This window comes from Dipodomys spectabilis, unplaced genomic scaffold (assembly GCF_019054845.1).
Source record: "Dipodomys spectabilis isolate Male_0828 unplaced genomic scaffold, ASM1905484v1 ptg000001l, whole genome shotgun sequence".
In the NCBI taxonomy this organism is placed as follows: domain Eukaryota; kingdom Metazoa; phylum Chordata; class Mammalia; order Rodentia; family Heteromyidae; genus Dipodomys; species Dipodomys spectabilis.
Window position 1 is genome coordinate 4479286 of NW_024870678.1, and position 24947 is coordinate 4504232.

Below are 24947 nucleotides of genomic sequence, written 5' to 3' on the forward strand. Positions count from 1 at the left end.
GAACTCTGGGCCTGGCCACTGTCCCTCCGCTCTTCAGCTCAAGGCTAGCACTCTACCACTTGAGCCACAGTGTCACTTCCGGCATTTTCTGTTTATGTGGTGCTGAGGAATTGAACCCAGGGCCTCATGCATGCGAGGCAAGTACTCTACCACTGAGCCACCTTCCCAGCCCATACATGATGCTATCTTAGGCGTCTGCAATTTCAGCTTATTTGAATGAGCCTTTTGTTGAACACATTTGTTCACCTTGAGTTAGTTTTCCAAAATCATGTAACTCAGTATTGGTAAGAGACTCCCTAACCTGCATTCTTATCATTTTCATGTACATTTAGTCGATAGGTGATTTTGTTAGCAGATCATTCCAGGAGTTGGATGACAGAGTATAGTCCTCCAATCTTTTTTAGGAACATAGAAACAAGAGAATCTGATTACAAAAATGAATCCCTGTCTGCCTTTGTAAACTGCTTTGTATCTTCAGATGTTCTACTGAAATACTGAAGTCAATTTCTCTTGTATGTGGGCTGCAGACCATGGCTAAGTCCCTTATCCATCTTTTTTATTTTTATTTTTATGGGTTTTATCAACAGTGGGTTTCTGCTGGTTACCTAAGAGCATTATCCTTGAAAAGCATCCAAAATTATGTTAGGACAGAACAATGAACTGCAGCAAGTATTTAGATAATAAACCATAAACACAATGTGAGAGTCAGAGGAATGGAGGTGGCCTTGTGCTCACAGCAAGGACAGCAGAGAAACCCCCATCTACAAAAAAATAAAAGGCAAAAACAAAAGAGGCACTAGTGGCTCACCTTGTAATCCTAGTTGTTCAGGAGCTTGAGATCTGAGGATTACAATTCAAAGACAGCCTGGGCAGGAAAGTCCATGAGACTCTTAACTCCTATACCCAGTAAAAAGCTATAACTGAGCTGGACTCCAGGGCCACACACCTGTAATCCTAGCTATTTAAGAGGTTGAGAGCACTGTTTGAAGCCAGCCCAGGCAGGAAAGTTCATGAAATTCGCATCTCCAATTATGCTCCCAAAAGCTGGAAATTAAAGTGTAAACAAATTACAACAGTGGTACTAACTAGACACTGTGTTGAAAATGAACTATGTAACTTGTGTGTGGGGATGAGAGAAAATAATTAGGAGAGAGCAAGGGAAGGAGTGATATTGTCTAAAAAGAAATGTACTCTTAGCCAGGTGTCCGTGGCTCATGCCTGTAATCCTAGCTACTCAGGAGGATGAGATCAGAGGATCTCGGTTCAAAGCCAGCCCAGGCAGAAAAGTCTGGAAGACTCATCTCCAGTAAACCACCAGAAAACCAGAAGTGGCACTGTGGCTCAAGGCACTCGCCTGGAGCTGAAAAGCTGAGGGACAATGCCCAGGCCCAGAGTTCAAGCCCCACAACCGACAAAAAAAAAAGAAAAGAAAAAGAAAAGAAATGTACTCTTTACCTTTGTACATCACCTTTATAATAACAATAAAAACATTTTTTTAAAAAGCCGGAAGTGGAGGTATACTGAAAGTTGTAGAACACTAGCCTTGAGTGAAAAAGCTTAGAAACAGTGTCCCAATCCCATATTTAAGCCAAGGATTGTCACTCCATTAAAAGCAAAAACAAAAACAAAAACATCCTTTTCAGTGAGTTCTTTCATCTTGATGGCCATCTATCAGTAGTCCAGTTCCTTCACATGTGAAGTGTCATAAATCACAACTCATCATGCTTATGTTCAAGAGCTAGGACTCAAGGATCTGAGAGTGATTGAATCTTGATGTGCCAAGAATGAGTCTCCAAGAAAAACTTTTCAGAATGAAATTCAGGTATGACAACATATGAAATACCTTTCATTACTTAGGAAGAAAAAAATTTTTTTTTTTTTTTTTTTGGGTCTGGGCGTGGGGCCTGAACTCTGGGCCTGGGCGCTGTCCCTCAGCTCTTCAGCTCAAGGCTCTACCACTTGAGTCACAGCGCCACTTCCAGCTTTTTTCTTTTTGCTTATGTGGTGCTGAGGAATCGAACTCAGGGCCTCAGGCATGCAAGGCAAGCACTCTACCACTGAGCCAACTTCCCAGCCCAAGGAAGAAAAATTTTAAGATAGGGACTCCCTGTGCTTTCCTGAAGATCATCTTTAGCCTCCTGAGTTCTGGAATTAAAGGTGTAAACCACTATACCTAGGTAAAATATTTTTTATAACCTTAAAATCTTCTGGCACAGAAATTGACAGGGTAAATAAATAATTTTGAGTTGATTAAAAATCTAAGTAATTTTTTTTCTATCTTTTTTCTTGAAGTCTACCTTATAATTCTGAAGTTCAAAGTTATTTATTTACCATGTTGGGTATTGCACCAAGTGCCTTGGGCATGTTTGGCAAGTGTTATACCACCGAGCTATACCCCAGCCTAAGTTTCAAGGCTATATAAATTGGCATCTAAGTTTCCATTGGTTTTGGTTTATAATTCCTCTAAAAATTTTTACTAAATCTTGATCTTAAGCAGTACTCCTTTAAGGAGGTGTGTGTGTGTGTGTGTGTGTGTGTGTGTGTGTGTGTGTGTGTATGTGTGTGTGTGTGTGTGTGTGTGTGTGTGTGTGTGTGTGTGTGTGTGTATCTGTATCTACAGAGAAGTATTTTAAACAGAAAGGGAAAAACAGCAAGTCTCTTCATTTTTTTTTTTTTTTTTTTTGGTTAGAGAGAATGTTTTTAAAATTAGATTAGGGTTTTTCAAACTATCAGCTAACTATTCCTTCTCAGCTCTTTATCTACTCCTTGGTGGCTGTTAAATAACCTTCATTCTATAAACTTTATAATTCTATTTAATGTCTTAATAACTCCATGTGTCATTATCAACCAACACCTTGGAAACCCATTCTAATGAAATGGAATGATTAGCTGTTCATAAAACAAACAGAACCAGCCACCCATGCCTCCCAGATCCCTATTAGGCCAAAGGTCTACTCTCTACCTGGTCAGCTACTAAGGCAGCAGTAGGTACTTACAGACAAGTTTAGTCACAAGAAAAAACAGTCTTCATGTTTTTTGAGGTGTTAGTCCTAAACAATGTTTGCAGACAAATTTTTTTTTCCTCCTCTAGCATGTCTTGGAGATGTTGCAAGATATAGTTTATCAGACTTAACAAACCGAAGTTAAATTTTGAGGTTAATTTAATCTGTGACTATCTGAAATACTATAAAGTCTTATGTCAGTATTTTGGACTTAAAGGTTCTAGTTTATGCATCTAAATTTCTGAAATGAATTTTCTCCTACCTTTAGTCAACTCACTTGATGAGCTAATGGCATATAGTAGTTTCTAAGGAATATCTCATTGTTTAATTTATTTATTTTTTTCCTTATTTTTTAAAGCAAAAGTGGAGCTGGAGCTTTTAAAAAGAAGGAAAAAACAAACCAAGCACATTCCATTCAGATTCCTGTTAATCCAACTTTGAAGTCAAAGGGTAGTGTAAAGTTTTGATTTGCAACAAATTCTGAGATTATCCATTAACCACTCTAGCAGGCTTTCTTCTCCCTTTCAAACAGACTTCTGTTTTTTTTAAAGGGGCCAGACTGTTTTCTTTGAACTTGAAGCATAATGTTCTTCTAGAATAACCTAGAATGGATGGATATATTGTTAGAAAATACTCCAGATGGGAAGCCAGAGGCTCACATTGCTAATCTGATGTGAAGAGATGTGAGCAGTAGTAATCTTACCGGAAAATAGGAAGTTGAAGGAATTGGCTTGAATTCCATGCAAGCCCTCTCCCCCACAAAGAATTTATTATCCTCAAGAAGAAAATGAGTGTGCATGCCTACCTGTCATCCCCGCTCTTTGCAGTCTGGCGATGTGTATTTCAGGAGGGAAGGCAGAAGATGGATAACCAAGAAATCAAAATCACAATGCTGGCTACCTATGGCTCAAGCCTGTACTTCTAGCTACTCAGTAGGCTGGGATCTGAGGATCTAGATTCAAAACCAGCTATTATTTCCAATTAACCAGTAAAAAACATGGAGGTGTGACTCAAGTGGTTGAGTGCCAGCCTTCAGCAAAAAAGCTAACTAAAAGCTTCAGGCCTAAATTCAAGCCCCAGTGCTGTCACTCCACCCTTCCTCCTGCTCCTCCTCTCAAAAAAAATTACAAACTAGGAAAAATGATGTGTATGACCCGGGTGCCAGTGGCTCACTCCTGTAATCCTAGCTACTCAGGAGGCTGAGATCTAAGATTCATGTTTTAAAGCCAGCCTGGCAGGAAAGTCAATGAGACTCCAATAAAAAAAAAAAAGCCAGAACTAGTGCTGTGGCTCAAGTGGTAGAGTGCTAGCCTTGAGCACAAACAGGCTCAGGGTCAGTACCCAGGCCTTGAGTTCAAGCCCCAGGACTGGCAAAAATAAAAATAAAAACAATAAAAACATAGTGTGTCATCAAAATCTTATCTTTCAAAGAGTATAGTTAACTACAACAGTGAATAGTTAAAATTGTGAAATTTTTGTTGTTTTTGTTGTTCATCTTTTTACCCAGTTCCACAGGTAAAACTTTTTTTTTTTTTTTTTTTTTTTACTCTCAGTTTACAGTGTTCCATTGGACCTGTTTTTGCTCTGCTTTCCTGGCCTTGTGATGTTTCCTTTATTAGCATTTTGTACTCAGTCACCTATCACTTCAAGTCCACTGTCAGAAATCAAGTTCCTTTTGTTTTAAGATTCTATTTGTTCTTCTTTAACTACTACTCCCCCAAAGACAGAGTCTAACTTATACACACTGATGTATAATCATGTTCCTTATTTAATAAATTATATAAATATTATATAAATGATCTTAAGCAAAACACACTCATATCCTCAAGTGCCCATGGTGTCATGTCTAAAAAACACAACCTTAGACAAAAGTATATCGGGGAATTATTGGGACTTTTAAGTCCATGGTGTTTTTGTTTATGGATGTGTGCCACCGTTGGTTTTCATTGTGCCACTGGAATGTGCTATGGCTACTCATTTAAACTCCTTCACAGTTGATTCTTTTCTCTCAGAACTTGATTACTCTGCTAATGGATTCTCAGTGAAAGTACCTTATCTGATGTCCCCAAATGTCTTGCACTAGGGAACAATACTGGAAAGAAGAGAAGTTAGCAGAGAGGCCATTTCAGTGAGATGTTTGCTACCATAGCCGTTGCACCTGACTTTTCCCAAATGGGATCTACCTCTGGGCTCTAGTGAGGGGAGAGGAACTTAACCTTCACTTGGATAATCAGAAACATCTCATCTATGGAGATGTGCACCATCCTTTACTTGAATTGGAGATGGTTAGAGGAAGGGGAAACTGGACTGGGTTGCTTTTCCTTCTTTAAGCTATTGATCAAGAATGAACATATATTGGTTATCTGTTTGGATAACAAAACAATAAAATGTTTCACACAATCTAAAAAATGGCAGTTATGTGGTCAGCAAAAGCCATTGTTCCTTGGAAGATGGAAACGTATTTGAGAAGCAAATGGTAGTTAAGATGTCAGTCAGCAACTTTGTTAATTCCCAGAGGTGTACAGCCCTGGATTAAACATGTTTGAGACTATAAATAAAAGACATTGGTTTTCTTGTCCTTGTGCATTCAAACAAATACTGTTAAGATGAAATTAATTTTATCTATTTATGCTGAAGATTAAACAGTGTCTCCTGGATGTCAAGCACACACTCTAGCCTTTGTTTTCAATAAAGTTAAATTTAAACCACTGATTTAAATATGATAATATCTCCTGAATAGGTAGTGAAATTCATGCTTTGCATTGGTTTAAAAAATAAGGTTAAATGTGAATATCTGTTTAACATTTTCATATCTACCTGAATCCTGTTTTGCCCAAAGTTGCACTTTTTGCTAAGCAAAGGGCATAGTGACTTCCAGAGGGTGAGGGAATGGGCAAAAACTTACGCAACATACTGCAGCAGCCTTGGGAGATCCAGACCACCAGTGGAGCCCACCAGACTTCCTGAGTACTGTTGGCTGCCTCCGTCAAGAAGGACCTCAAGTATCCACAGGTTCAGCATCTGCAAAGTTGGCTTCTCTATCCCTCAGATATCCTCACTTGTTGACCCAAGAAACTTTTAATTTGCAGAGTTTTAGTGATGGATAGAGAGGGAGTATTGGAAGTTGAAGTTCTTCCTTTAAGTGACAACAATAATGAAATTGGATTAGTGTCCTTTATAGTTGAAGAGCTAAATATACACATAAGTATAATTTGAACTTAGTAATTTACCCTCTTTCAAATGATCTCAGATATTTGCCTTATTATTTCTTTTAAAGATTTCAAAGTAGAATAGGAGATGAGAAAAAAAAAAACACAAGAGCAGTCAGGTACTAGTGGCTTACACCTGTAATCCTACCTACTCAGGAAGCTGACATCTGAAGATCAAAGTTTGGAGCCAGTCCAGGTGGACAAATTCAAGGGACTTTAAGTCCCCAATTAGCCAGCAAAAAGTCAGAAGTAGAGCTGAGGCTCAAATGATAGAGTGCTACCCTTGAGCAGATAAGCTAAGCAAAAGTCCAAGGACCTAACTTCAAGCCTTCAAGAAAGAAGGAGAAGAAAGAAAAGAGGAAGTAGAAAAAGAAGAAAGGAGGAAGAGGAAGGAGGAGAGGAAGAAGAAATAGCAACTTGGCAGAGAAGTGTACTTAGATTAATCAAAAGAATAGAAATTTAGTCTCTCTTGTAAATACTAAAGAATGTTTCTTTAAAAGTTAGAATAGGATCTGGAGACGTAGCTTAGTGGTATAGCACTTACTTTTCATGTGGGAGGTTGTGGGTTTGATCCTGAGATGGGGGTAGGGTGTGGAAGATAGATATAGATAGATACAGAGATAGAGAAAGAGAAAAATCCCTTTGGTGCTTCCTTTAATGGATTGATAAATTATAGTCCAAATCCAATGTTTCAAGTAATCATAATAATGTTATACCTGCCTTAGATCAGGTCATTTACTCCAGAACAGATCTCCTTATCTGTCAACTAAAAAAAAAAATTAGGTCACCTTTATCTTTCTTATTTTTGTAGCTGCAAGTGAATTTCTTTAAGAAACATGATTCAGAAGAAGGGAGAAAAAAAAGGAGGGGAGAAAAGAATGCATTCTATGTAGCATTCAGCTACATAGCTGAAGAATAACAGGGAATCAATATTCAATTGTTGGGCTCTTATGTATGTTTTACCCCACTTCTAATTCTTCTGTGTGTTTTATATTTGTAACACATCTCAGTTTGGACTCGGCACATTTCAACGCTCAGTTGGCACCCAGTGAGCCTGGTGTGCTTACAAAGGCTAGTGATGGTGAGTGAGAGCACAAAGCAGAGGCTTTGTCAGACAGGAGTTTAAGCGTAACCTGAAGGTTTATGAACCAAATGAAGATAGTAAGAAGAGACTTTGAAACCAACTAGTGATTTTGGGAACATACATTAAAGGGAGATACTTGGGAATGGGGCTTAAGTAAGAAATTGTTAGAAGATTCTTATAGCCAGGTGTCGGTGGCTCACGCCTGTAATCCTAGCTACTCAGGAGGCTGAGGATTGCGGTTCAGAACCAGCCCGGGCAGGAAAGTCTGTGAGACGCTTATCTCCAATAAACCACTCAGAAAACCAGAAGTGGCACTGTGGCTCAAGTGGTAGGGCTCTAGCCTTGAGCTGAAAAGCTAAGGGACAGCACCCAGGCCCAGAGTTCAAGCCCCACAACCGACAAAAATTAAAAACAAGCAAGAAGATTCTTATAGTGAACTAAAATACCCTGGTGCACATGGGCTAAAGGAAGTAGGTGTAAAAATTTCACCAGGTAAAATCATTGAGATTTGGTGGTGACTAACGGATTTTAAAGAAGCTGGAGTAATCTGGATGGTTGCTGGGTTTCTACCCAGGGTTGATGGGCCACTTATAAGTAGTATTAACTGGAAGGTGGAAAGTGAGGGATGGTGAATTCAGCACAGGGTTTTATTGACTCTGAGTTGGCTTGGAAACAAGCAGATGAGTAATGTCTACTTTTACATGGAAGAACTTACTTAAGAGAATGTGCAGTAAGAAGCTAGTAAGGCTGGGAAGGAACATGTAATACTGAAGGTGCCAATGATAACTTAAGGCAAAAGCAAGAAGTTAAAAAAGAAGAGAGCAGAAAAGGCAGCAGAAATGTAGAGCAGTAAGAACATATTAGCATGTTTAAGCAATACTAGGAATAAACCTGTCCTACTGGACCAGATGGGATTAGGGCTGAGATCAAAGCTGGGCTAATGAAGTTTTACAGATATGTTTTATTTGGCTTTTGTAGGGCTAGATCACACAGTGTTCCAAATTGAAGTTAGGTGCCAATATTTTCAAGCAAAATCCAGACTTCTGACTTTTTTTTTTTTTAGTACAAGGAGCCTAAGCAGTAGAATTGGCAAAATTAATAGTAATACTCAACTGGTGTATGTTTTTTTCTTTCCAGTGAACGTTTTACTTCTACATATTATTTCCCAGAGTCCTGTAAACATTTGAATTTTCAACTCTTGAAAATTCTGTAGTGAAGTACAAAGATAGATTAGTAACAGATTATAGAGAGTTTTGAATGCCAAATAGAGTCTAAAATGTAGGCAGTAGGCTACCATTAAGGAAGAGACTGATATGATTAAAGCTGCATTTACAAGGATTTTTCTGTATCAGTATGAAAAAAGAATGGTTACCAGTTTTGAAAAGGAAGACAGAAATGAGATGGTAGCATACACTAATAGACTTCAAAGTGAAAGCAGGAAAGAAAAAAAAATGAAAACAAGTGAGGCCCGATATGGGTGGTACATGCTTATTGTAATCCCAGTACTTAAGAGGCTGAGGCAGTAGAATGATGAGTTCAAGGCTAGTGCTAGTCACATAGCAAGACCCTGTCTCAAAAAAACAAAGCTAAATAGAAGTATCGTAAGTAAGAATATGTCATCTAGAGAGTCCATGTGGGCCATTGAGCTTGGTGGGCAATGGAAAACCTAAATTAGTGTTTGATATGAGAGACAAGGAATGCCAGGGTCATCACAGGAAAGTCAAATGATGTTTAGGCTGTCATTATAGTCTATGTTCTAAGAAGACTATAAGTGGAAGGAAAAGTTATTTTTTCCTTCTCTCTCTTACCTCCACTTCCAGAACGAATGATTCCAAAAGGTCCTCTTTTAAAAGGAAGGCTAAAATGAAAGACTGGTCATTCAGCTGTGTGGGGGCACGCTTCTAAATAATAATTATAAAAGTATTATTTTAATTTCTACAGTTACTTTCAAATTTATAATTTTATAATATTTATTATTTAGAAAAATGCTGAAGATTAAATACATACATACTAGTAAACACTCTGCCACTTGACTATATCCCCATCTCCTAAGTTGTTTATGTAGACATTTTTCTTGATCCTCACAACCACTTCTAAAATAGACACTTTCGCTATTTCCATTTTGTCCATGAGGAAATTCGAATTCTACAAGTCAGGAACTCACCCAAAGTCACAGGGCTGATAGACTGCTTGTATGTAAGCAGTCTGATTTTCCAGAGGCTTAAATCTTTTAACCAGTATGTGAAACTGCTCCTGTTCTAGTGTTGTGTGAGTAGGCAACTAGGGAAGCTTATGCTTTCATCCTGGATGCTCTGCTGTGACGTATTTCAGAGGTGTCAGCTTGGTTCAGATCCCCTAGAAGAGATAAAACTTTAGAAGTGACCTTTCAACTGTCTTTAAGGGAGCAGGCAATTTGCTGACTCCTTGGTAACTTTTAGAGAACTCAGGTCTGTGGTGTATCTAAAAATCTCATCTTTCTTTGGTGTATGGCCGAATGTTAGCTTGTAAAGTATATTTTGGTAACCATTTACTGAAAAAAAATGCTTGTAAGAACTCATTTATTTTTATGAAAGCTAAATCATGTTAGTTTTCCCTCATATGGTCTCCTAAAAATTTATTACAGAACAGCTGTTACAAATACTCTAAATTGGAAGGGTAGCTATCCATAATATTGTAGAGAACTAAACACTTTGGAGTCAAAACTTCAAACTTGTCAAGTTTTCTGATTATATTTAATGTGGCTCCTTTCTCTTTGGTGGACAGATGAAACATGTGAATGAAAGATTTCAAGATGAAAAGAATAAGGAGGTGGTTCTCATGTGCATTGGCATCACTTCGGGAGTTGGACGGCTTCTCTTTGGCCGCATTGCAGATTACGTGCCTGGTGTGAAGAAGGTTTATCTACAGGTACTCCCTCACACTTTCCTTGCCTAACAATGTACTTCTATGCTTGACGTCTTTCCTAGAACATGATTTCTACAGGCAGTTAGTTATCAGCTTAAGTTTGTTTTTTTTTTGTCGGTCGTGGGGCTTGAACTCTGGGCCTGGGCGCTGTCCCTCAGCTCTTCAGCTCAAGGTGAGCGCTCTACCACTTGAACTACAGCGCCACTTCCTTCAGCTTAAGTTTTTAACATAAGGCACTAAGAACCAACCATCTTCTTTGTTTTGGGCATAGTTCTTAGAGTCACATGAAATCTGGTGCCTTTGGTAACATCTTGGGAAATGTGTGTGTGTGTATGTGTGTGTGTGTGTGTGTATGTGTGAGTGTGTGTGTAACAGAGAGAAAGAGGGAGAGAAAAGGGACATAGGGACAGAAGGACAGAGAAAGGGGCAGAGAGACAGAGATTTTTGAGTTACCTTACTGTAAATTTGCCTGCTGGGTGTTATGTGGTGTATGTAAACAAACATTAATTCCAAGATCATTATTGACACTCAGTCAACAGGTAGTTTGCCAGACATTGTGCAAAATGCTGCAGAGTTAAAGGAAACTGTGATCCTCAGTGAGTAGCTAAAGATCTCCTGGGAAGATATATAAAGCAGTGTTGAAGTAAAGTATTGCAGTACATTATGCCAATCTAGCATACTCATGCTCATGCCCTGGGAAAATCTGAATTACTAGTGAAGGACTGAGCAATATTAAGAGGGAAATAGTTACAGAGCTCAGGATATAGCTCAGTAACAGAGTATTTGACTAGCCTGCACAAGGCTGTGGGTTTGACTCCAACACCATGTGTGAGCACGTGTGAGTGTGTGCGTGCACACACACACACAGAGGCATACAAACACACATATAAGAGTAGTCAGGTAAATATGGATGAATGTATGGATGGATGAATGGATGTATGTATGGATGGATGGATAGATGGATGGATGGAGGGATGGACTTCCAAGTAGAAGAATCTACATGTGCAAAGATATGGCATGTGATTGTCTGAGAAACTGAATGTTTGAATTGGATAGAGTATTAGATGGTTCAGACAGAGAAATGGCTAGGTTGGGAGGAGCTTTTATGTGCATAAAAGAGAATAAACTTTATTCTGCGAGGAGCCATAGGAGGATTTTTAAGCAAGGAACTAATGTGAGTTGTATTTTGTAATGATCAGTGTAGTAACTGTGAGGGACAGAATGGAGTAGAAGATGGGGCAAGAATTCAGATGGTGGGGCTGGGAAGGTGGCTCAGTGGTAGAGCACTTGCCTTGCATGCATGAGGCCCTGGATTCCATTCCCCAGCACCACATAAGCAAAAAGAAAAAAACCGGAAGTGGCACTGTGGCTCAAGTGGTAGAGCACTAACCTTGAGCTGAAGAGCTGAAAGGACAGCGCCTAGGCCCAGAGTTCAGGCTCCGAGACCAGACCCCCCGAAAAAAAGAAAAAGAAAAGAATTCAGATGGTGACAAAAAGATACATGTTGATAATCCTTTTTATGTAAAATGTCCAGAAGACAGGTTGTTGGGGGGTGGGGGGGACAAGGCTGGGGAAAAGAAGGGAAGGGTAATTTCCAGTATGTATAGAGTTTCTTTGGGGCTAATGAAAATATTCTTAAACTAGTGATGGTTGTACAACTTTGTAAATATACTAAAAACCACTAAATAGTACACTTAAAATGTATGAGTACTAGGATATTGAATTTTTAAAAAAGCAATTATTTTGGCTGGGTGCTGGTTGCTCACACCTGTAATCCTAGCTGCTCAGGAGGCTGAGATCTGAGGATCCCTGCTCAAAGCCAGCCCAGGTAGGAAAAGCCATGAGACTCTTACCTCCATTTAACCACTAGAAACCCAGAAATAGCACTGTGGCTCTAAGTGATAGAGCACTAGCCTTGAGCAAAATAGCTCAGGGACAGCACCCAGGTCCTCAGTTCAAGCTGTATGACTGATAACCCCCTCCATCCCAAAGCTATTATTAAAATAAACAAGAGTGGAGGCCCAGAGACCAGAGACTGGTTGGAGACTGTTTAAGAGCCTCAGCTGGAAAGCAAGGGCAGAGACATAGATCAAATGGAGTAAACTACAGATAGAGAGATGGAATTACCGTAAATCACTCATGAATGAAACCACTTAATCTGAGATTTGTGGCTTGAATAAGAAGAGTAGATGGTTTGAGTATTTTGTGAGATCAGTAACTCACTAAATCTGGATAGTTTGATGAGTTAATTTTTGCCTGTTAAGCCTGTGAAAAAGTGGAGTTTGAAGCTCATGAATAGATCTGGGTCTGGATAAGAAACCTGTGGGACTTTGACATTCATCAGCTGGATGGAGAAAGGGAAGGATGTAGCAAAGAGTCTCAGAGTGGCCAGCTCTCTTTCAGTGCTCTGTACAGGCCCTGAGTACTTCTAGGGGCAAGAGAGGTCAGGCTATCAGTAGCTAATGACTAGAGAGACTTTACGGGATTTAGCCAAAGAGAAGCACCAGTGCTTCACAGAGAGGAGTTTCAGTGTAGTGGCAAGAAGATGGGTTAAGATTAGTTGAATAATGGAAATATCTCATTCCAAAAGATTGGCTATGGAAAAGAAAGGAAAGGAGAGCCAAAAGGGAAACTTGGGGTTTCTGACTGAAGCATAAGTAGTCATAATTGAACAGTACTTTGAAAAAGACATTTAAAAAAAAGAGGTGACAGGAAAATGATTGGAAAAGATATGTGTTCTGGACAAATAACTTCCATTAAGTAGCACGGGTAATAGCTATTATTTATTGAGCATTTTCATATTTCATATGCCAGATCCTAAAGTAAGTGCTTTCCAGATTTTATCTCATTAGTCATTGCTCAAACCCTTAGAGCGAAGTTTTATCCTTATTTCTACTTACAGCTTTGAACAATGAGGAACAGAGAGGCGATCTCACTGTGGATATCTATGTGTATGTAGGTCCAGTAAGCAGTCAAAGGAAGGAGGTTGGGCACATAGATAGGAGGAAATTTGTGCTAGGATTGAATCCGAGGCCTCAGACATTTGTGCATTATTTTAAAAAATGTATTTATTGTATGAGGATCAGTCTTCATTTTATGAATACCACATTGTAGGTATCCCCAGCATTTAGCTGACTATATTAGTCTAGTTCTCAAGTGTTGAGGGAACCCTCTAATGGACATTTGTTGTATTACAGACTTTCTAAAAGTTGTGAGCGCCTTTTGCTCTACATATCACCCAGACCAAGGTTAGATGATAAACAGAATAAACGTGGTCCCTGAGGTCCTTGAGCAGGGCTAGGACAGGACAGGCCTGAATGTACTGGGAACTAAGATAGAGTGGCAGGAAAGAAGATTAGAAAGCTAGAAGGGGTCAGTTGTGAGTATAATTGGCCTTTGTTGGAGAATGTGTTAGTGTGCACAATTCTCTATTTGAAGTTTTTTTGTTTTGTTTTGTTGTTGGTTGTGGGGCTTGAACTCTGGGCCTGGGTGCTGTCCCTAAGCTCTTCAGCTCAAGGCTAGCACACTACCACTTAAGCCACAGTGCCACTTCTGTACTTTTCTGTTTATGTGGTGCTGAGGAATCAAACCCAGGGCCTCATGCCTTCGAGGCAAGCAATCTCCCACTGAGCCACCTTCCTAGCCCCAATAGATTCCAGGCTCCCCTTTTTTTTGTCAGTCATGTGGTTTGAACTCTGGGCCTGGGTGCTGTCCCTGAGCTATTCAGCTCAAAGCTAGCACTCTACCACTTGAGCCATAGCACCATATCCAGTTTTTGAGTGGTTAATTGCTGATAAGAGTCTCCCAGGGACTTTTCTGCCTGGGCTGGCTTTGAACCATGATCTTCAGATCTCAGCCTCCTGAGTAGCTAGGCTTACAGGCATGAGCCACTGATGCCCAGCTAGTTGGAAGTTTTTAAAAATGTGTTTATGAGTTAAATTTGTATTTAGGAAAACTGAAAAAAAAACATTCTTATTTTGTTTTTGCTTTTGTTCTCTTGCAGCACTGGGGCTTGAATTCAGGGCTTTGTAACTTGCTAAGTATGCACACTACCACTCTGAGCCCTCACTCCCAGCCATTTTTGCTCTAATAATTTTTTAGATAGGGCCTCTCATTTTTGCTTGGGTTTGCCTGGACTAAGATTCTCCTAGTTATATACCACAGACTCATGCCTACATACTCATCTTGTTGAGATGGTGATCTCACTAACTCTTGCCTCTCTTTGAACCACAATCCTTCTGATCTTTGCCTCCTAAGAGGCACCTTACTGGGCCTAAGAATACTGACTTTTATAACCACCTTTCTATGTAAACTTCCTTGTTCAGTTTAAGTAGAGCAGCTCCGTGTTGCCCAATTTTGTCTCATTCCATTTTAATATTTTACATTTTCCTAAATCTATACCTTGGGATGGGGAGGGGCCTAGACTTTACAAACTGTTTTGAAATAGTGTCCAAATTTTTAACAATTCCCCAGTCTGGATCAGAGACTCCATAGTCTCATCTAGACCAACACTGGGGTAAACATGCCAAGTGCCAACTCCTCCAGTAGGCAGAAACCATATACATATGTGCTTAGGGAAAGTTGGGCAATCTCCCTGTGAAACACTTCCAAAGGACCATAACCTGTGCCTCAGGAGCCAGCTACCCAACTGTGTGACCTGAACATTTCTGTTTAGTTTCAGAGGGACTGGCAGGACTTTGCTGCCAGCTGCTTACTGCCTTGGGTGCCTAGCAACAGGTTCTAAAAGTGCTGAAGCTTTACATTGAATAAACCTATTAACAGTAACCCTTGAAACTAACCGTCTAATTGTGTGCCTGCCTCCAAAAATGTCTTCTGCTTATTCATGCTCCTCTCATGTGATATTTAGATCCCTGAGCAAAACTTGAACTGAACATTTCTCCAAGAATGCTCTTTTTATGACAGAAATATGTAGAGTTTTAGCAAAAAATGTTCTTGCACTTAAGAACATTAACTAACTCTAGGAGGACTAATTCTCCAAGAGCCTATCATATTATGATAAAAAATATTCCCTTGAATAGTTTTTAAAAAGGAAAAGAAATATGAGTACCTAGACTGTAATCATTTTATTAAATGTTAATATCAGAGTCTAGAAGAGAACTGGGGCTGGGGTGGGGGGAGCTCTGAATCCCTTATGTAAATGTAAGTAGAGCTGCTATGTTTAAGGGAAGAAAAAAGATTGCATGTAATGCTGATGTATTCATCTTTCAACCTGGTCCCAGTATTTACAGATCAATATTTGATGTATGAATCAATATTTACTTTGGGAAATGATGAGGAAGCACTGAACCTCCTATATGGTCAGTTTGATCAACCTTGGCAGGCAATCTTTGTGGCCCAAGTCTCCCTCTATATAAGGAATAGTAGTTATTCATCAGAAGCAGGTATGTTTTTTCCAGCTTGGAGACATTTTGAGAAGTCAAATATGCTGGAAAAAAGTGGTAAGAATACTAAATTTAGGTAAATGAAGCTAGTTTATTTTCTGAGCAATGGTTAAAGGGCAAATGTGTACCTTTCTATAATTTCTTCTAGTCATGGGGATTGTGACCAGGGCCTTGTGCCTGCTAGGCAAACACTGGACCCGATATAAACTTATTTGTCAAGGAAAAAAATTATTTTAAAGAAACAGAATTTTAAGTTGTAAGGGGTTTACTTACAACCAGCCATTAGGCTGCTGAGGCAGAATGCTTGGCTATCTAGTTAGACCCTGTGTCAAAACAAACAAATCCATGAGCCACACACTAGTGGCTGCTGACTGTAGACCTAGTTACTAAGGAGGTTGAGAACAGAATCGTGGTGTGAGGCCAGCTGGGACAGAAGAGTCTGTGAGACATTTTTCTCCAGCTATAGCTGGGCCCACTGGTACACATCTGTCATCCTAGCTTTATTGGAGGCTAAGAACAGGAAGACTATGATTTGAGGACAGCCTGGACAGAAAAGTTCATGAAACGTCATAATGGATGAATCTGAGCTACAAAGGAAAGCCTAAAATAGGTGGGTTACTATCTAGTCATGCAATTCGTCAGGAAGCAAAACCAACTCTCAAAATTAGTAAGTAGAATAAAGAGATGGAGGCTCAGCAGTAGAGCATCTGCCCAGCAAGCAAAGGGTCTTTAGTACCCTAGTACTATTCACAAAACAAGCCAGTTACTGAATGGCTTACACCTATAATCCTAGCTACTCAAAAGGTTAAGAGGAGGATAGTGGGCTGAAGCTAGCCCAGTAAGAATAGTCTGAGTTTCCATCTCCAATTAACCAGCAAAAAGCTGGGAGCTGTGGCTTAAGTGGTAGAGATCTATCCATGAACAGGCCAGCTGAATGGGAATGGAAAACTCTGGTCTTAGCTACTTAAGTGGCTGAGATCTAAGGATCAAAGCCAGTCCCAGCAGGAAAGTCCATGAGACTCTTACCTCCAATTAACCACCCTCAAACTGGAAGTGGCACTGTGGCTCAAAGTGGTAGAGCACTAGCCTTGAGCAAAAGAGCTCAAGGACAGCACCCAGGCTTCCTGGGTTTAAACCCATGACTGATAGGAGAGAGACAGAGACAGAGAGAGACAGAGACAAAGAGAGACAGAGACAGAGACAAAGAAGGAGGGAGAAAAAAGCAAGGAAGCTAGTATGAAATACAAAGCTAATATTTATTTATTGATTATTTTGCTTTATTGTAAAGCTGCTGTACAGAGGGGTTACAGTTACATGAGTAAGGCAATGAGTACATTACTTGTCAATCATTATTACCCCCTCCCGTGTTTTCTTGATCCACTCATCTGCTGAGGGGCATCTGGGTTGGTTCCATATCTTAGCTATGGTGAATAGTGCTGTGATAACCATAGTGCTGGTAGCTTTGGCTACGTCCTTTGCCATGTAGAAGCTCCACAGTTTCATGCAATTCCATTTGTCCAACTTTTCTTTGATTTGTTGTGTTTATGGGTCTTTATTAAGAAAATTTCAGCCTCTCCCAAGGAGACCTAGAGTTTCTCCTATTCCTTCTTGTAATGTTTTCAGGGTGTCTGCTTTTACTTCGAGGTCTTTGATTCTGGTGCAGGGTGATGTGTAAGGATCTAGCTTTAGTTTTCTACAGATGTTTAACCAATTTTGCCAGCACCATTTACCGAAGAGGCTGTCTTCCATTCTGATTTTTTGGCTCCCTTATCGAAGATTAGGAGCTTCGGTTCTAGTCCACGGGTCTTCAGGTCTGTTCTTGTGCCAGTACCAACCAAGCTTATATTTAAAGTAACCAATTTAGATATCTTTTTTTTTTTTTTTTTTGCGGGAAGGGGGGGGGGGGGGAGTCCGGTCCTGGGGCCTGAACTCTTGGCCTGGGCGCTGTCCCTCAGCTCTTCAGCTCAAGGCTAGCGCTCTACCACTTGAGCCACAGCACCACTTCCGTTTTTTTTCTTTTTGCTTATGTGGTGCTGAGGAATCGAACCCAGGGCCTCATGCATGCAAGGCAAGCACTCTACCACTGAGCCACCTTCCCAGCCCACCAATTTAGATTTCTAAACTAATCATAGTTATACTATATAGCCTTATTTTAGTAATGAAGAAAATGGTATCCAACCATATGATATGATAGTGTCAAAAACAGAATTAGCCTGGAATGGGATATTTCTTTCTTTTTTGGTGGGGTCTGGTCGTGGGGCCTGAACTCTGGGCCTGGGCGCTGTCCCTCAGCTCTTCAGCTCAAGACTAGCACTCTACCACTTGAGCCACAGCACCACTTCCCGTTTTTTTCTTTTTGCTTATGTGGTGCTGAGGAATCGAACCCAGGGCCTCAGGCATGCAAGGCAAGCGCTCTACCACTGAGCCACCTTCCCAGCCCAAGGAATGGGATATATCTTTCAAGAGCAAGTTTCTCATTTTGGTGTCTGTGGTCCACTGTGTGTGAAAGCTACCCCAGACTCCCACTCTGAATCTTCAAGAGTCCTCAGGGGTGTGTGTAGGCTGCCCATCTCAATGCCTACTACCAATACCAAGCTAGCGTGGTATTTCACAGATGTGCCCATGGATCCTAGGAAGAACAGAGGAGATAAAGCAACAATCCAGATGGAGCTCTGTTTGATGTGTCTTCTCCCCAGACCCACTGTCACTGTCCAGGAGCAGTTCTACCTGCTCTCTGCTGCTGCTCATGTGAACCATAGGTTCCACCCAGGATAGTACCATCTTATATGCTTTGAGTGCATTACTTAACTTTCTAGTGTCACTTCATCTTTAAGATGGGAATAACTTTAATACTCACCTCATAAAGTTGTAGGGATCACCACTGATATAATCCATCTAAAGTAACTAGGATAATGCACTTAATAAATACTAAATGAGAGTTGCTATTATATACGTATTTTCTTAAAATCTGACGCTCTTAAAAACATTTTTCTGTGGGGCGCTGGTGGCTCACGCCTTAATCCTAGCTACTTAGGAAGCTGAGATCTGAGGATCACTGTTCAAAGCCAGCCCAGGCAGGAAAAGTCTGTGAGACTCTTATCTCCAATAAGCCACTCAGAAAACCAGAAGTGGTGCTGTGGCTCAAGTGGTAGAGCGCTAGCCTTGAGCTGAAGAGCTGAGGGACAGTGCCCAGGCCCAGAGTTCAAGCCTCGTGACTGCCAAAATAAATAAGTAAGTAAATTTCTCCTTATTAGTAAATTATAATTTTAATTAATTCTGTCCCTAAAATGTTATTGAATTGTCTCTTTTCTTTTTTATGCCTACCATACTTTCAATAAACATCTAGAACATTTCACTTATTTAAATGTCCATTTCTAGATAATCCAAGGAGAGGAACCAGGCCTCATTCATTGTTGAAATATGTAACACATACCAGAGAGCTTACCAAAGGCAGACAAAAATCTGGTGTTTATTGTATTAACTACTCTGACACCAGGATAGAAGGGATCAGTGGCTTGAAATAAATATTCTGACTCTCAGACATACTTGTCTGAGGTGCTCAGACATATTTGTCATATTTGCTTGCCAAGAGCAGAGTTGACATGTGCTTGTCTGTCCTAGGTCCTCTCCTTTTTCTTCATTGGTCTGATGTCCATGATGATTCCCCTGTGCAGTGTCTTCGGAGCCCTCATTGCTGTCTGTCTCATCATGGGGCTTTTCGATGGATGCTTCATTTCTATCATGGCCCCCATTGCCTTTGAATTAGTTGGTGCTCAGGATGTCTCCCAAGCTATTGGATTTCTGCTGGGATTCATGTCTATACCTATGACAGTGGGCCCACCCATTGCAGGTAACTATGATGCTTCAGTAATTGTTCTAACTCAGAGCATTTTCTACTTCATGTCCTAGGCCTCACTTATATGTAAAATATTACTACTAGCTCTTTGATTTGTGTGTGTGTGTGTGTTCATCCGTCTTCTCCTTCTGTGTTTAATACGACAGAGTAGAAACAACTGCTTATTGATGGATGAATGGAAAACAAAGTGTGCTATCTATACAGTGGAATATTAGTCAGTCATAGACAGGAATGAAATACTGCAGTGGAACATGCTACAAGATGCTTAAACCACAAGACCATTATGCTAAGTGGAAAGGACAAATATAAAAGGTCCCATATTGTGTTTCTGTTTATATAAAGTATCTTGGATTGATACATTCACTGAGGCAGAAAAGATTGGTGATTGCCAGGGGCTAGGGAGAAGGCGAACTGGTGAGGAGCTATTAACAGAGTTTCTTTTTAGGATAGTAAAATTATTTTGGAACTAGGTAGATGTAATGATTTACAGCCTTGTAAATTTACTAAATGCCCTAGTTGTTTTTCTAAACATGAATTTCACTTTTCACCTTTAGAAATCATCTGAGTCAAGTTGGGTACTTGTGGTTCATGCCTGTGGTTCAAAGCCAGCCTAGGCAGGAAAGTCTGTAAGACTCTTATCCACAGTTAACTACCCCAAAACCACAAGTGGAGCTGTGACTCAAAGTGGTAGAGCACTAGCCTTGAGTAAAAGAGTCTAGGAGCAGAGCCCAGGCCCTGAGTTCAAGCCTCATTATTACCAAAAAATAAAAAATTAAATATCTTCTGAGTGATAATGTAAAGATGTCTCATGTTCTGTGTTTTTGAGGTAGCAGTGTGAGTTATGAATATTCAACATAATTAGGACAAAACTTAAATTTCGTACTGTTACTGTGTCAGACGCAAGGACCTTTGTGAAAATTCATTTAAATTTATTTTTCAGTCTGGAACTACTCTCCCATCATGAATCAAGCAAGCAGAGGTCATGAGCTGACCTTTGAGGGGTTTCAAGAAAGCCTATGCTTAGATGCAAATATTTCTCCAAGTCATAATGGTAAAAAAATCCAGAGGCTTATACTTAATGACATGATTAAAGATAGGATTTTAAAATTTCTTCTTTATATCAGAAAAGGTTTGTGTTTCAGATCTGTTTCTTTAAAAAACACATTTGAAATCTGAGCTGTTTGAACCAGTTCTGCTGAGGTGAAGTTATGAGCTGGGCCTGGGCCATCAATGTGACTGATCTAAGAGCCAAACTTGTTCTCTCTTGGTGACAACATTTTCCTTTCTTAGGGTTACTTCGTGACAAGCTGGGCTCCTATGACGTGGCATTCTACCTTGCTGGAGTTCCTCCTCTTATCGGAGGGGCTATACTTTGTCTTATCCCATGGATCCATAGTAAGAAGCAGAGAGAAATCAATAAAACCACTACAGGAGAAAAGATGGAGAAAATGTTAGAGAACCAGAACTCTCTCCTATCAAGCTCACCTGGAATCTTCAAGAAAGAATCTGACTCTATTATTTAAAAGTATTATATACCTCCACCACTCTGGACTTGCTTTTGAATTTTAAGCAAGTTTTCCTTTTATATGAATTGCAAATTACATATTTTTAATTACATCCTTGGAATAGCACAATAATTGTGAAATGGAACCTGCATTTTACAAGAACCATTTCTGCCACCAAATATCTGTCTGACATTTCTAGGAGTCTGAGGGAGGAGACTGTTACAGGAACATATGTCTGAAAGTCAAATATTGTCAACATTTGAAGCTATCTCAGTAAAAAGCAACTTTGGAAACTGTGAAAGCTATTTAGCTTGTATTTTTTTTAAATACCTCGAGCTATATTGAAGGGGTTTCAGTTTGGTTTGGATTTTTGTTGTTGTTTTTGGTACCTTTAGTTCTAGTGTTCTAACTACTTCTGAATTTTGGAAACTCTTTGCAAAATTTATCTGGATTCCAGATAACAGATCTATCTAAGCTTCAAATCTGCTGTTAGGTAATTTAAGCTTGAAATGAGGAGGTTCTGACTTGCTCCAGTGTCCAGGGACTTTCTGGGAGCAGATGCTAACCATGTACTCAGACTCTATGTGTGAGATGGAAAGGACCCTCGTCACAAGGCAGAGCAATTCAGAAACCAGGCGTGTCTTCATTTATGTTTGTTCCCTTTGGATTTGCAGTATGCTCACCTCAAGTAGTCAGAAGCATCCCTCGTTTATTGATTTGTGTAAACAATAAAGTAAAATAGAATGCATGAACTATATCCTGGAAATTTTAACTTAGAAATGCTCTGATTTCTAGGTTTATTAGCATTGGTATTTAAATAGTCTAAATGAGCATGTTATAAGTTGCTGTCATACACACAAATGGTGTTGTACACACAAATGGTGAGGCAAAACCCCTTCTATTTATGAAGAAAATATCTTTCTGCTAGAAACAAGTGTTAAAGTGATTTATGAAATTAATGGGCCTTAAAAGGTTAAAAAATTTATAAAAAGAAACAATTTTTACATTTCCAAATTTTTCTAGCAAAAAAAAATTGCATTCAAAGGTATACTCATGCATCATTTCAGCAGGTGATTTTGTTGTGTGAACATCATAGCTTAGTAACACTACCATGGCTACAACATCACTATATGCTGTAACCATATGGGACCAGTATGGTATAAACATCCCTTTGTTGACTGAAATGTCCATGTGTGGTGCATGACTGTACTCCTCCTTGTGTTCTTTGTTGACATTCCTGTTATATTTTGTATACAGATTGTGGTAAGAAAGTGATTACTTCTGAGGACCTGAATTTAAAACCAAAGTGTTTCCATGATCTTTTACTCTTTTATAAAAGGAGGAACTCTTTCCTGTATCTTTAAAATTCTTCTTCTTCTTTTTCTTCTTCTTCCTCTTCCTCCTCCTCTTCTTCTTCTTTCTTCTTTCTTCTTTCTCTGCTTTCTTCTCTTTTTTTTTTTTTGTCGGTCATGGAGCCTGAACACTGGGCCTGGGCGCTGTCCCTTAGCTCTTCAGCTCAAGGCTAGTGCTCTACCACTTGAGCCACAGTGCTATTTCCGACCTTTTCTGCTTATATGGTGCTGAGGAATTGAACCCAGAGCCTCATGCATGCAAGGCAAGCACTCTACCACTGAGCCACCTTCACAGCCCCTTAAAATTATTCTTTAGATACTTAGAATAATATGCAAAATATATTTAAATCCTAAGTATAGATACATACTAAATCTTACTTTAATGTAGTTTCCTAAAGCACTTCCAGAATCCATCAATTTCTAAATGATCAGTTCGAGAAGAAACTGAGTTCTATCATTTCCTTCTTTTTTGTTTTATTAATATACTTTAGTGTTATTATAGAGGTTTTATAGAGGGATTGCAATTACACGAGCCAGGTAATGAGTACATTTCCTTTCATACGGTGTCTTCTGTTCCCTGATTCTCTCCCCATTTCCTATTTTTACTGTCTTGGATTGTACCTTTTATCATCATTAAAAGGCACTGCTACAATTTTCCAGCTAGCTAAGGATGGGGCTATCTGGACCATATGTATTTGCTGTTGTGGGTTTGGAAGGGCTTCATGGAGGTGAGGCTGTCAACTGAGAGCTGGAAAATCCAGTGACTTTTTCCTTCCAGAACAGCTCTCTGATCTGACTTTTGAAGGTTTACAATATAAATGCTAAATATACAATATGTTTTTAACCAAATTTTAAATAATTTTGATTGGTGTGTTTTTGGCTTTTGCTTTGATTTCTTTTTTTGGAAATGGAATCTGTATTGCTAAAGTTAGTCATGAACTCATGAACCTCTTGCCTCAGCCACAGAGTAGCTGGAATTACAGGCATCTGACACTATGCCTGACAATAGTTGTAATTCTCAAGATATTCAGCAACTTATTATGCCTTATATACTGTTGTAACTCACTGCTTTTAATTGTTTCATATCGGGTGGCTGTCCTTTCATGTTCTTATTTTAAATTATGAAAAAGACTTAAACATGTTAATATAGTACATTAACTAGACCTTCATTTATTCATACTTACTACCTAAAGCATTACTTTTTCAATCACTGTTAGTGCTTTTGAAGAGCATACAACTATAACCAATCCTCAAGTCTGCCATTTTAAAATGTGAAGTTTTTAGGGTACCTGTCCAGCAAGTCTTCTGTCAACAGAGTACATCCTCAGCCCAGATATTGATAAAGCCATTCCATCCATCCAACTTTACAGGAAGTGTAACTTTAAAAATGGAAATTTATTCTGTGAGGACCTCAAAATATTTGGCTAATTTTTAAGAGAGGAAGAAAAATGGGGAATATTTAAAAATTTAAAGTCTCCAAACTTGGTTTTAATTTTCACATTAAAAGAGCAATGACATTAAGTGTTTATAATATTAGATCTTAGCATCTAGTGTTTCTATATTATTTTATGTAATTTTCAGATTAATGGAATGACTCAATCTGGATCTATAAACAGTGAAAAATCTCCACTATAATAGACTCTAATGGGGTGTACTTAGCTGTAATTATAAGTTAGAAAGAAAGGGAATGAAGGTAAGATGCTAAATCATAGAAATATGATTGAGAAAAATTAAAAATTCTAACATACATATATAAACAAAAATATGAAAATACCAAAATGTGTAAATACTATGTTTAAACATACTAATTAGTCAAAGGACTTTAGTCAGAGTAAATCTTCTCTAATTCCTGAACAGACTATTATTTTATTTTATTTTTTTGGGTCCGGTCGTGGGGCCTGAACTCTGGGCCTGAGTGCTGTCCCTCAGCTCTTCAGCTCAAGGCTAGCTCTCTACCACTTGAGCCACAGTGCCACTTCTGGCTTTTTTTCTTTTTGTGTAGGTAGTGCTGGGGAATCAAACCCAGGGCCTCATGCATGCAAGGCAAGAGCTCTACCACTGAGCCACCTTCCCAGCCCCTGAACAGACTATTACTGGTACAATAAAGTGACTGACTGACAAAGGAAAGTCTTTGCTTAACCCAGATACTTTTCTGAGATGAAAAGATTCCAGTGTCAGACTCTTTATATCTCATTATCCAGATCTTACAAGACTCCTCAAAAGTTTCAGCATTCAAGGCCAACAATAATGTAAGAAAGGGATCAATCTTTCTTCTTTATAGAAATGCTCAGTCACATACTATTTTATCAGATGTCTAAAGAACCTCCCAGAAATAGTTTAGGTAAATCTCATGGCAGCACATTTTGTTAGGACTCACCCATTTAGAGGTAGGGTATATTTTCTGTTTATGTCCAAAATTAATGTGCTCATTTATTTGTTACGTGTTGATACTCAAGTAAACATATCCACTCAAATTATTTTACTTTTTTCAAAAGTTGTAAATCTTTTTGATCACAGTTAAGTAGGGCTTATAGAGTAAGCTACTAGACTTGCAATTTCCACTGAAAATTGAATAGTGATTAGATTCAAGTTCTATTCATAGAAACGGCTTCATTTATATTTCATGATCCATA

The 24947-nt window shown here is 39.2% G+C and overlaps 1 protein-coding gene across 1 annotated transcript in view; it reads left to right on the plus strand.

The window, feature by feature from the left end:
- The window catches only part of Slc16a10 (solute carrier family 16 member 10), a 104872-nt gene extending 82496 nt beyond the window's left edge, over positions 1-22376 (plus strand). The window contains exons 4-6 of the mRNA XM_042668134.1: positions 10059-10202; positions 19223-19451; positions 20748-22376. Coding sequence (XP_042524068.1) covers positions 10059-10202; positions 19223-19451; positions 20748-20980 — 606 coding nt within the window. The 3' untranslated portion in view covers positions 20981-22376. The remainder of the gene's footprint in view (positions 1-10058; positions 10203-19222; positions 19452-20747) is intronic.
- The last annotated feature ends 2571 nt before the right edge of the window (positions 22377-24947 follow it).